This window comes from Protobothrops mucrosquamatus, unplaced genomic scaffold (assembly GCF_001527695.2).
Source record: "Protobothrops mucrosquamatus isolate PMUCROS unplaced genomic scaffold, P.Mucros_1.0 scaffold579, whole genome shotgun sequence".
In the NCBI taxonomy this organism is placed as follows: Eukaryota; Metazoa; Chordata; class Lepidosauria; order Squamata; family Viperidae; genus Protobothrops; species Protobothrops mucrosquamatus.
The window spans coordinates 1,154,646-1,167,719 of record NW_015386880.1 but is presented as its reverse complement, the minus strand read 5'-3'; the positions used below and the strand labels follow the sequence as shown (position 1 = coordinate 1,167,719).

At 41.0% G+C, this 13,074-nt stretch overlaps 1 protein-coding gene across 1 annotated transcript in view; it reads right to left on the bottom strand.

Annotated features, from left to right (window-relative positions):
• MST1 (macrophage stimulating 1) overlaps window positions 1–13,074 on the bottom strand; it is a 39,262-nt gene that overhangs the window by 8,588 nt on the left and 17,600 nt on the right. The window contains exons 8-13 of the mRNA XM_015817368.1: window positions 12,493–12,495; window positions 6,114–6,273; window positions 3,577–3,707; window positions 2,921–3,023; window positions 1,565–1,701; window positions 166–201 (exon numbers count right to left, since the gene is read on the bottom strand). Of these exons, the coding sequence (XP_015672854.1) occupies window positions 166–201; window positions 1,565–1,701; window positions 2,921–3,023; window positions 3,577–3,707; window positions 6,114–6,273; window positions 12,493–12,495 (570 nt within the window). The remainder of the gene's footprint in view (window positions 1–165; window positions 202–1,564; window positions 1,702–2,920; window positions 3,024–3,576; window positions 3,708–6,113; window positions 6,274–12,492; window positions 12,496–13,074) is intronic.

The window sequence follows — 13,074 nt, the reverse complement described above, 5'->3', positions numbered from 1 at the left end:
TGTCCTTAAATGTTTTTTTTTAAAGCAACACACTTTTTACTAACTATTCATATAGTCACCGGAAGCCAAAGGCAGAGGGAAAACTTGTGTACCTGTTTCCTTTTCTCATCAAAACTATTTTTCCCACAAAATTACCACAAAGAGAATGCCTGGCAGAAAGCTCACCTGGATTCAGCAAATTGGACTGATTCTTGTCATCAGCTGTAGAAACAAAGCAAAACATTGATTAATGCATGCACATTTACATTCCACTTATTATTTATTTCATGACAGTCTCTGAGGTGCCAAAGTCATTCATACTCATTGTAGAAGGCTTTTGTTTCTATAAAATGCAAGTCACCGTGTGTTTTGTCCTAAGTGAGTGACAAGCACACCTCTTCAACTGATTGTGAGTTGAATTATTGTTAGCTTCTGTTGTGGCGTCTTCTGGTTCAGGATTATTTTAAGAGGGAAAAGTGTCTGTCACACTTTATACAGTAGATGGTAGAAAAACTGTTTTGACAGAGTGTTGAACAAGCATTCATTGATTCATTGGATTTGTATCCCACCTTTTTTTGGGTCAACTCAAGGTGGTTCACATATTTAATGCTCTTAACTCCTATTTTCCCCATAGCAACAACACTTTGAGGTGGGTTGGACCAAGAAAGAATGACTGGCCCAAAGTTCCCCAACTGTGTGTCATGTCTAAGAGAAGACTAGAACTCAGAGTCTCCTGGTTTCTAGAACAGCATTTAGGCAAACCAGAGTTCAGGCATTAATTTTAGCAACCTATTTCGCATTCAGAATCATATGTCATTACATATTCATGATTGTTTTTGAAGCCAAAAAAGGAAGACCTAAAATCTTCCATTTTTTTAAAAAACAAAGGAAAACTACCTTGCAAGTATTTGAAGCAATAGGTCTTCCAGAGATTGTTAAATTAACATTCCCCTTTTCCCAAACCACTGGCTTTGCTGTCTGAAGTTAATAGGATTGGAATCTAGCAACATCTGGAAAACCAGATGCTCAATTCTATTATAAACATAAACATCAATACCTTAATGATAAATAAGAAATCATATTCTAGTATATTTTATTCATGTATTTATTAAATTTATATGCTGTCCATCTTCCTAGCATCCCCTCTTGGAAATGAGAATTGTGGTTATGTTACAACAGGGGTGTCAAACTGCCGGCCCGTGGGCCGGTTTCATCATCCCGGAGCCGCGCCCACCCCATTGCCAGCAATGGCAAAAAAGCTCCGATACATTGGGCGACGTCACGTGATGTCACAAGTTTGACATGTCTGTATTAGACTGTTTAATTTATATTGTGAATGCATGCGCCACCTGTTGCTATGCTTTCAAATGCTCAAACAATTTACATTGCAAACAAAGAAACAACTTCTACATCAAAACAGGAAAGGTAAGCCAAAGCCCTCACTTCCTTTGGCCACAAAGAGGTCAACGTGGGCATGAAAAATCTTGGCCTCTGGAATAGAATCTGGGCAAGAAGATCACACCAGCTGGCTCCCAGGAACAGACACTAAGGCAGCATCCATTTCTTCATCACGAATCAAACTTACCACATGGTTTAATGGCACAGTAATCAAATTGAGTGTTAGGATCCATAGTGTAGCACCAGGGCCCATGACTGTCATTGTCAGGGTTACGACAATAGTTCTGTTCAAGGCGCACATTAGGTAGTAAGGGAAAGAAGTGCCTAAGAAAATTTTTAAAAAAGACTGTTCAGTATTGTGTCATTTTTGCCTTGTTTATATTTTGGGGATTGCTGATTTTTTAAAATAAAAGTTACATATAGTCAATATATTCTTATGGCTGATTCAGACACTTGAAAGCATCAATAGATACTAATTTCTTTCCCTAAAATTATTCATGGGGTTGCTGGTTCAAGTGCCTGAACTGGTAGTGACAATGTCACCATGGACCAACGCAATATAAAAGTAGTAATGATGTCTATATAAAACAAACAAGATGAAAAAATAATATAATACATATGATGTTGCCATAGCAATGTCCTCAACTTTGTCCCTATTTTTAGGGCTTTATACATCAGTGATGAAAAACCAACCCTACTTTTTTAGGGGGTTTGAAACATGCTCTTTCTAATGAGAATGATTTAACAGAGTTTCCAGAAGGTCTTTTTTGTGAAAACGCCTATTTTTGGCGTTTTTACAAAAAACATCAACTTTACACTCAATTTGTAAACTACTGGAAAGCAGTAGGATAATGAAATTTTATATTCGAAAACCTTGAGTTGCTAAGTTATTACGCGCAAAGTTTCACCTTTATCATATCTTTCCTTCCAGAGATATAAAAAGCTAAACTTTAAACTTTCGGCCAACTTTGCTCCAAATTATCTAGATGGAGATCGCTCATCACAATGTTTTTATTATTATTTTGTTTAATAGAGCACAAGAAGCTGTACAAGATGGCCAAGTTTTGTTTCTCTGAACAAAATATTGCCAGAGGTATTATGTCTCAAAGTTGCTGGAACCTCAGAGTCATACTGTAGAAGGCTGCGGTATGGGCTCAAACAAATGACTATATCTCCGCAAGTAATGCATCGGCAAACGTAACACTTTACCAATGTTCATTGGGGACATGTGTGCATGTTCACACAAAATTTCATCAAAATCGGTGATGGTCAAGCAGAGACCCCCAGACTACTTGACATGGAATGACCCACATTTAAGATCCTGTCAATCTTGTCCTCAGAGAATAATGAATGAGCTGGGTGAGCACAGACCACAAGAGGTGAGATACGTTCTCTCAGAATCAGGGCAAATAGCTGCAATCTGAGCATTCTTCATGAAGTCTGGGTGCTAGTAGGGTTAACTTGTCCTCCCTGCCATGACTAAGGCTTAAAGAGGGAAATGAAAACAGAATAATGATAGACTTCCCACCATTCATACACTTACTGGAGTGTGTGAGGGGTTTGCTCCTTCCATTTCTGGCAGGTAATTCCTTTCCTGGTCTTACTAACTGTGCCTTGGTAATCTTCCCCATTTCCATGGTAACAGTCTGTGGGAATCAAAGACTCACCTGAGTTCATTTGCCTGTCTTTGTACACACAAAGATGCTTTGAGTTTCAAACATTATGCTCTCCAGCTAGATCTTCCATCTCTCCTGAAAGATCTAGACTCTAGAGACCACCAGGTTACCAATCTCTGTTCAATAACTAATAAGGATCTCTGAGAACCCAAGACTTGCTAGAAGGAGTAACCCTGAGGGGAAAACATCACAATGAGAATGAAGCATCCTCAGTGACTACAGAAAGTTGGGCTGAAAGAGGGAACAGAAAATCAGGAGCTGGAATGGAAAAAATGGAAACACTGCCTTGCACTGTTTTGCTATGGATTCCCCTTTGATCTGCATCATCTCAGACACAGTGACATATAGAATCCTTATAGCCATTCAAATGATACGCAGATAGAACTCTGCTGCTTCTTTTCTCACTCAGGGTCAACAAACAATGGTACTTTGAACATTAGGAATAATGCAGCCCAGACTTCTGTGAGAAGAGTCACTGGGAAAAGCCTCCCTCTAGATCCCAGCTCTGGGCCACCATTCTTACCCTCTGCCTCCACATCCTCAGCACAGCGCTCGATCTGGAAACAGAAAGCTTTAGGCAGGTTGGTCATCATAGTGAAGCACCAGGGAGCCTCTGAGCCATCAGGGTTCCGACAGTAATTCTCACTTAGGTCTCTAGAAGGTAGAGGCAAGGCAGAAGATCAGCACCCTCCCCCAGCCCAATTCTGAAGATGCACCCAAATGCTTCTGGCTGGCCTTCAACATAAATTCAGTTGCAGTTTCCAAGATTGAGCATTCTGGAAGATGCTTCAGGGTTAGTTGATCCATAGCTACAACATAGCCTGAAGTCATAAGATTTTTAGACTTTTAACAGATCTGTAGTTAGTGAAGTTCTGTTATCATCCAAATTAGTTTACTACATAGGCTTTCAGTCAGTTTCTGAGCTCCATCAATATATTGTTTTGACTTTGAAATCTCTAAAGGATTTGTAACTGGGGGGCCTAAGAAACTGTCCTTTCTAAGTAAAACAGCCAATGCTTTGCTATTGTTACCAGAGGCCTGGCCTAGACTAACATCTGTCCTCAGAGGGAAAACCATGATATCTGGAATCAGGGGTTTCTCCATAGCTGGTCAATCTTGTAATAATAATAATAGTAAAGTTGGAAGGGACCTTGGAGGTCATCTAGTCCAACCTCCTGCTCAGGCAGGAAACCCTATACCATTTCGGACAAATGGCTGTCCAGTCTCGTCTTAAAAACCTCCAGTGTTGGAGCATTCACCACTTCTGGAGGCAGGTTGTTCCACTGGTTAATTGTTCTAACTGTCAGGAAGTTTCTCCTTAGTTCTAGGTTGCTTCTCTCCTTGATTAGTTTCCACCCATTGCTTCTTGTCCTGCCTTCAGGCGCCTTGGAAAATAGCTTGACTCCTTTGTGGCAACCCCTGAGATATTGGAACACTGCTATCATGTCCCCCCTCGTCCTTCTCTTCGTTAAACTAGACATATCCTATTCCAGCAGCCGTTCCTTATATGCTTTGGCCTCCAGTCACCTGATCATCTTTGTTGCTCTTCTCTGTACTCTTTCTAGAGTCTCAACATCTTTTTTACATCGCGGTGACCAAAACTGGATGCAGTATTCCAAGTGTGGCCTTACCAAGGCATTGTAAAGTGGTATTATCTTTATGGCCAAGCTAATCTGCCTATCCTCATGCCTTGCTTTAAGACATGAGAAAGAGGCCTTGGTGTAAGTGTGTCTATGAGAAACCTGCCAGGCACTTTCCAAGTTTCCAAAGAAAAGAATAAAGCTTCCATTTCAGTTTCCTTGCCAGCTGGGAACTTGCTTAGGGAGCAGCAGCAAAGCCAGAAGAAAAACCATTCAACTTGCTGATGGGGAGCAGCATACTCAAAAAGTATATCACCATCCAAAAGTGAATTGGATACAGCAGAGGCAGGATTAGGGTAGGCAATGGGGGCCACAAATGATACAACTGGCATTTTGTTTGGGGCCAAGAAAAAAATTGCGAATAACATTTCACTCACTCATGAGAAAAGGCTTAGAGTGAGACACTGCAGGCAATCTGGCCACAATCTATGATGCCACAGCACAAAGGCCTCAAGAAAGAAAGAAAGAAAGAAAGAAAGAAAGAAAGAAAGAAAGAAAGAAAGAAAGAAAGAAAGAAAGAAAGAAAGAAAGAAAGAAGGAAGGAAGGAAGGAAGGAAGGAAGGAAGGAAGGAAGGAAGGAGAGAGAGAGAGAGAGAGAGAAAGAAAGAAAGAAAGAAAGAAAGAAAGAAAGAAAGAAAGAAAGAAAGAAAGAAAGAAAGAAAGAAAGAGAGAGAGAGAGAGAGAGAGAGAGAAAGAAAGAAAGAAAGAGGAAGATACATTCTCCACTCTCAGGAGATGGGCACAGTAATCCATCTAGATATTCAAATGGAATTCCTAAATGAAGCCAAAGTCCGCAAGTAATTTTCAGAGAACATTTTGTTGGAGAAAACCCAAAGGGAGAGGTTAGTAAAGCAGCAAAAGTAGAATTTGGATTCTTTTCCTTTTTTTCCTTTTTGAAACTGTAATAAAAATTTCCTTTCTTTGATTATACACACGCTAAAGCACAAGATGCACGGTGTTTAAGGAAAATCTGTTGTGAGTCATTTTCTAAAGTTTTACTGTGCAAACAGGAAAAAAATTAATAACCCTGTTTCTTAGGCTGATCTATATAAAACTGCTCTGATTGAAAGAAAACTGCCTTCCCACCTCTAGTGAAATAATGAAGTCATACCATGCCCAGGTGGCATCACTTGACTGATCTTGAAAACAATAAAGTAAAGATTCACCCAGTTGAATGGGTGATCACTAGCACATTACAGGCCTGTAGGATAGACTGGAAAACTGGGGGGGAGGGGGGAAATCCTGAAGAAGTTCTACGTTTGTCCCAAACCAAACCAAAATGAATATTCCCATGTAGTCATTTGGGGTGGAGCAACTTTTTATGCCCAGCAGAAGGAAACCTTATCAGAGGAAACGCTTCCAATCCCATTTCTAGTTGGACTTGATATATTCCTGGGAGAGCAGCATCGCCAATGCATACTTGCATGGATATTTCTCTGGGTGGAAATTGTGTCGGTGTGGTGTCTGTGAGTCCCAGCGTTGGCAGGGGACGCCCGATGTAGTGACATTCACCTTGCCTCGATAATCTTCTCCTTTCAGCCGGAAGCAGCTGGTTGTAGTAGACAGATGTGGATGTTTTTCTGTTTCAAAAGGGAGAATCCAAATCGCAAAGTGTATCACAAATCCTTCATAGCATGAATGAAAAAAAGAGTACTACACTTATTCTGAACTTGCATCAAAGCACTGGAAAAGATCCAATCTGGGTCGGTCACCGGGATCAGAGGTTTAGTCTTCCGAGCTTTCGGACACGTGCTGGACCAGCCCATCCTCAGGGAATTTCTCTCTAGCAGAGTGTGAGTCAAGCTTGGAAGACTAAACCTCTGGTCCTGGTAACCAACCCAGATTAGATCCTGCAACATTTCCCTGGGACATATATATTCGCCTTCATTTGTAAAAATGGGTTCACTTATTCAAGATTCAGAATTTAAAAACTCTAAAGTTTACATTCCAGTTTTCATTAAGTGCAATCTACAATTACAAAATGGATGAAAGCAGTGTTTTCAACCTTGGCATCTGTAAGATGCATGGACTTCAGCTCCTAGAATTCCAGTGCTGGCTAGGTTGAGAAACACTGGATTAGAGACTACTAAATCAGCAAAAAGAAACTGTTGAGCACATTGTTGAGCACATCGTTCCCATCCGGCTTTTTTCCCCTAATTATCTGGTGTCCTGCCTTATCTGCTTCTATCCTGCTACTATGGACATAAAAGGGTTAAGTTGGAATAAGCAACATTTGCTTCCTTTGGCATTGCCTTACAATATTGTTCTCAAAAATTCTGTACCTTTTGAGAGATAGCTAGCAGAGATTGATGCTACTAGGCCCTCTGTCCTTTTATCTCTAACCTGTTTATAGCTCTCTCTGTCTGTCTGTCTTTTGTCCCATTGGCTAGTTAACTGTGTTTAGGTTGTTGTAGATGTTTTAATAAGTAAATTTCAAGCTATAGTTTTTGAACTGAGTAGCACACGAGCTTGCTCTGATCTGGATATAAGGACTGACTAGGATGCAAAATGAACTAGAAATTAATCACAATAATGTAATCACCCTAAGGACTTTCACAGTGCATTTTATACATTCATAGACAGATTTTGTGTATCATAAAATAATAGATAGTCATCTGAAGATTTTTTTTTCTTCATTACATGTAGCTTTTGTAAATGTATTAAAAGATCATTATTCAGGTTTGTCTCCACATAAGGTCTCAAATTCCCCCTTGGCATTTGTAAAATACACTATGACTGACCCATCCCATGCTGTGTTCGGATCACAATGATTTTTTTTAGCTCTCTAAGACTGATATATTTCCAAATAGGTCCTGAACCTCAGAAGGACTTACTGCATTTATGAATGTGACAGAATTCACGCTCCTTGGCACGATCCACTGTGTAACACCAAGGTTGCTCAGAATTGTCAGGATTACGGCAATAATTATCAGTAAGGTCTTTATCTGGGTATCTTTAAAAAATAACAGAGAAAGGGAGAATTAAATTAAAACACTACTCTCAATATTTCCCTTAAGGAGGCAACAATTTTGTAGGTGTTACACTTCATACAGGAGAAGTGGCATTCATATCATCAGCATCATTTTCTTTTCTTTTTTTATTGAAAATTTTATAAAATTTTACAATATAAATCCCCCCTCCCCCAAACCCAACCCTCCATCCCTCCCCCCCTCACTTCCCAGAGCCAATCACAGGGTTAACAATAAAATAATCATAATCTAACTAACATTAATCAACTATTAATCTAACAAATCTATAACTTCCTTTAACTCTCTTTTAAAACAAATATACAATTATTAAATACCATAATAACATAATTTTAAATATTAAAAATAAAACTAAATAGCATTATAACTTTTAAACAAAAATAATACTCTAAAATTCATTCAAAAACCAAATGATATTTTTTGTTCCATATTTGAACTCAATATAATCAATCCATCTTCTCCAAACCAATATATATCTTTCTTGTGAGTAATCCTTCACATAAGCGGAAATCTTGGCCATTTCTGCTAAGTTTGAGACTTTAAATACCCATTCTTCTATAGTGGGTAAACATTTCATTTTCCAAAATTGAGCAATTAATAATCTTGCAGCAGTTATAAGATTCAGCATCAACTCCATTTCTTTTACATCCAAATCTTCCAAAATACCCAACAAAAATCTTCATCAGGGTCCAATTCAAGCCAGGAATAAACAACATGGCGACTGCTTTAGAAAGAAGGTTGTAATTTATTGAAGAGGAGAGCCAGACAGAAAGAGATCATGGAGAACTGTTTTTATATCTTTAATTCCAAAGGAGGGTCAGGAATTGAAACAACCTAAGAATTGTAGACCTATATCTTTATTGAATACGGATTATAAGATTTTTTCAAAAGTATTGGCAAATAGATTAATGCAAGTGTTACATCAATTGATTCATAGTGACCAACCCGGATTTATAACAGGAAGATATATGAAATATATCTAAATTGAATTTGTCGTTTTTTCAATTCATCAGCCAAGAAGGCAAAATCCTTCCTTCTTTTAAGTATTTTAGATGGTATCTCCTTTAAAATTATAACATCTTGACCTAATATTTGAAATTTTTGATTGTAGAAAGCTTGGATGATTTGATTACGAGTTGACTTCCTAAAGAAATAGATAACAACATCTCTTGGAAGGTTCTTCTGTCTTGCAACCCATGAGTTAACTCTAAAAAAAGTTTCAACATCTCTCATAATTTCTTCGGGTTGGCAGAACAGGACCCCAGCTAAATCTGCTGCAATCTCTTCTAATTTCTCTTGAGCATTTTCTTTCAGACCTCTTATTCTCACTGCATATTCCATTTCCCTATATTGTGACAAAATGACCTCATTCTGAATTGAATCCACATTCTCCTCCACTTTTTCCAGTCTAGAATCCAAACATTCAAGATTTTCCTCCACTTCATCCACCCTTCCTTCAATACGTTTTACATGCCCAGCCAAACATTGCAATGCAAACAGTATGTCTTCTCTCATCTCTACATTTTTCTCTTCAAGTTTCTTTTCAAACAATTCCTCCATTTCTGTTCTTATTTGTCTAGCATTGTCCTTTAATGCATCCTTCATTACATCCTGAATATCTTTCAGTGTGGGTGCTGAAGCTGGGGGATAAGGTGTGGGTGCTGAAGCTGGAAGAGAAGGTGGGGGACTCTTTGGTTTAGTCTGCTGTGGTATTTGAACAACAGAGGGGGAGATAATCTTTTGAGGAACAAAAGTTCCACGCTTAGAGGCCATTTTCTTTTCTTCTCTCTTCCCCCCCCCTTCTTATATTTTCATTATAATATAAGATCTTGTAAAAATCTTTTAAAAATACTATAAAATTTTATAAAAGCACCCAGTAGCAATAGAAACAGAAAAAACCTGTTCAATCAACACAATGTAGCTAGTAGAAAGTCCAAATGAAAGTTTCTAAAAAGTGAAAGTCTCATATGATTTCACAGTGGAAGAGAAGAGAAACGCCCTTCCACAGCCATATTCTTTACTCTTCAAATTCAAATAAAGAAAAAAGAAGAAGATTCTGTATTTTTAGAGTTAAAGCTTCAATAAAAGTCCCAGTCAAGTCTTCCTGGCAGGATCTGTCTGCCTGTAAAATAACACTCACGCTCTCCTTGAAGGCAGAGATTGAATCCGCGTCCCGCTTCGGACGAACATTCGAACGAAGGCAGCCCGAAGAATGGAGAAGTCCCTGGCTCCGGGGGAGCTCATCTTCACCCCCACCTCTTTAAAAGTGTGGGGGCTAGAGAGCTCTACCCCTACCAGGGAAACTCATCTCTCCCCCTTTGCCCGGGGGAGAGGATTCCGAGCCGCGGGACAGCTGTTGTTCCCGCGGTTCACATTTCTTCGGGGAGGACAGCTTGCAGAGAAGCTGCCATCGGCGCCGGCGATTCAACCAGAAGTCCATCAGCATCATTTTCTGATCAAGCATACTGATGCACCAATCACTCAAGGATGGGTCAAAGATATTTTTGACGTTAGATATGTATAATAGCAAATATATTGAAATTGCTGAGTGACACACTTCATAACTGTGGGATTTGGGATCGATGTTCATGTGTCTGGAAAAACACTGGTAAAGCCAATAGACTGGCAAACCTAAATGATTCATTTAATGAAGAACACAATTCCATCAGTCTTAACTCAGTTACTACCATAGTTGCAGCCAAAGGGAAGTCATTTGTTTGGTTCCCATTTTAAAACAAATCAGCATAATGTGTATTCTCTGAACAAATACAAAAGCAGAAACTTAAATTACCCTCCAGATTTTTTCCCCTCTGTTTGAATGTTGTGGTAACAGTTCTCTCAAAATGCAAGAAAAAACGCCTACATTAAATTATGGAGAAATGCATATAGATAGTCCTCGACTTACGGCCATCTGTTTAACAATTGTTCAAAGTTATGATGGCACCGAAAAAAGTGACTTACGACTGGTCCTCTCACTTACAACCACTGCAGCATCCCACAGTCACATGGTCTCCGCTTGCGACCTTCCCAGGGGGCTTCCAAAAAGCAAAGTGGGGAAATGCAGATTTGCTTAACAACCATGTGATTAATTTAATGGTTTAAGTGTGGTGATTCACTTAACAATTGTGGCTAAAGCAGTGGTTCTCAACCTTTTTAATGCTGCGACCCCCAACCAGTCGTAAGTCGAGGACAAAACCGGTTGTAAGTCGAGGACTAAACCAATCGTAAGTCGAGGACTAAACCGGTCGTAAGTCGAGGACTACCCAACCGGTCCAAAGTCGAGGACTTTCCCTGCCCAGGAGCGCCGCGCATGCGTGGTTCTGCCCCCTGCGCCGGCTGAGGCATAGCTGGCAAGCGGCAGAGACAGAGTAGGCCGACCACCAGCTGGCCCAGCCCAAGGGAGGTAAGGCACCCGCCGGAAAAGGGAAAAAAAATGGCGGACAGCCTTGCTTGGCGACCCCCGTGAAATGGTCGATCGACCCCAAATGGGGTCACGACCCATAGATTGAGAACCGCTGGGCTAAAGGGATCATAAAATAGGGAACCGACTTTATGACCATATTGCTTGCTTGTCAATGGAAGTTACAGTGCCAGTTGTAGTCATAGGTCAAGGACTCACTGTACTTTTGTTTTCTTTTTATGAAAATGCATAATGTTTTGCAATTCATTGAAAATGAACATTATATGCTTCATAATGTCAACATCAAAAGAAAAAACAGACCCTTCTTGTGGTTATAAATGTGCTGTTTGTTCACTGTGTCACATTGAAAGCAGGCTTATGAGAGGCTAATAGGCCCATTAGAAGCTGCCTTGAGACCAGTGGTCAGTTTAGCTCAGCTTTGTTCATGTTGACCCTGGTTTTCAGGCAGAAATTTTAACATATGTGAAGTGGAACAAACTAATCCTAATTTCACATATATATCAACCAGGAATGGGTGGTCAAGGAAGGTCATGTCTCATTAAAATGTGAGCCTGTGTACTGCTGCAGTGGGGAAAAAATTACTTCCATCTTGAAGATCATTAGAAAAATATTTGTAAATAAAACTACCATGATTCCCTGAAAATAAACCCCACCCCGGAAAAAAAGACTTACCCGGATTTTTGGGGGTGGGCCTATATCAGCCCTATCCCCAAAATAAGCCCTAATTAGGACCCCTCCCACTCTGTCCCACCTCACTGCCGCAATGGGGCAGGAGGCCGCGTAGCATATTGCACCGCTGCCGCCACGAGGCGAGGCAGGTGGGGGAGGGGTGAAGCTGCCCTATGCGCCCTGTACCTGCTTCCTTCAGGGCCTCCCCAGCCAGGCCATTCCTTGCTCAATGACCTTCCCTTTCACTCTCCTCCCGAGCCGGACTGCCATGCTACGGAGGATGGATGGGGTAGCCCCGGTCCCCCTCAGCTATTTCAGAGCCAGGGGGGAGTGATGGCGAAAGGCTCCACTGCCCCTGTGCACCGCTGGAGGGGCTTTCTTCACGCTTTGCCCCACAGATCACCTGCCTTCTCCTCCATCAACTCTCCCATGGCTTGCGCCATGACCCAGCGGCACAAGCCTCCCCCGCCACCTCCCTCCGCCAGCCCTCCGTCGCCGCCACTGGAGAGAATAGAGAACAGGGCAGGAAGCGGCTCTGCACAGTGATGCAGAGCAGAGAAGAGCACTTGCTTGCCACCGTGCATCACCTCGCATCTCCCTTCTCTGTTCTGGAAATGGCAGCCCCGTTTCCTGCCGCTTCTCCTCCCAGCGCTGCTGTAGAGTTTGGCGCACCACCACCCAGCTCCTCCCTCTTCCCGAAAGCAAAAAAATTCTTCACTAACCTGCTTTCCAGCTCTGGTGCGTTTCTCTCCTGCTGCAGGAAAACAGTTTGTGGAACTAAAAAAAGTTTAATCAGACCTTCCAACTTCTTGCGGGAAAAAAAAAAGATCTCACGGAAAGTTGGAAGGTCTGACTGAACTTCTTTTAGTCCCACAAACTCCGGGTTCCACGCAGGTTCCTGGTGGACAGGGCTGTTGGTGCCGCCGCCACAAGGTGAGGCAGGTGTCACAAAAAATATAAGACACCCCCCCCGAAAGTAAGACCTAATGCCTCTTTTGGAGGCAAAAATAATATAATACCAGATCTTACTTTCGAGGAAACACGGTAGTGACTCTCCTTAAACAAAACTATGATACAAACACACTTAGGATAATCTGGTTACTATGTTTGGGGACAATATTGCATTTCTCTCTGAAACAGGTGATTATTTATAATTTTGGGGGTTTTATGTATCTCACTTCCTACTTTTCTCTATTAAAAGTTGCAAATATGGAGTCTCTTTCATGTGGAGTCAGTAAATACAATATAAGGCAGTGATGGCGAACCTTTTAGAGACCGAGTGCCCAAAAACTGGCCCCGCCCCC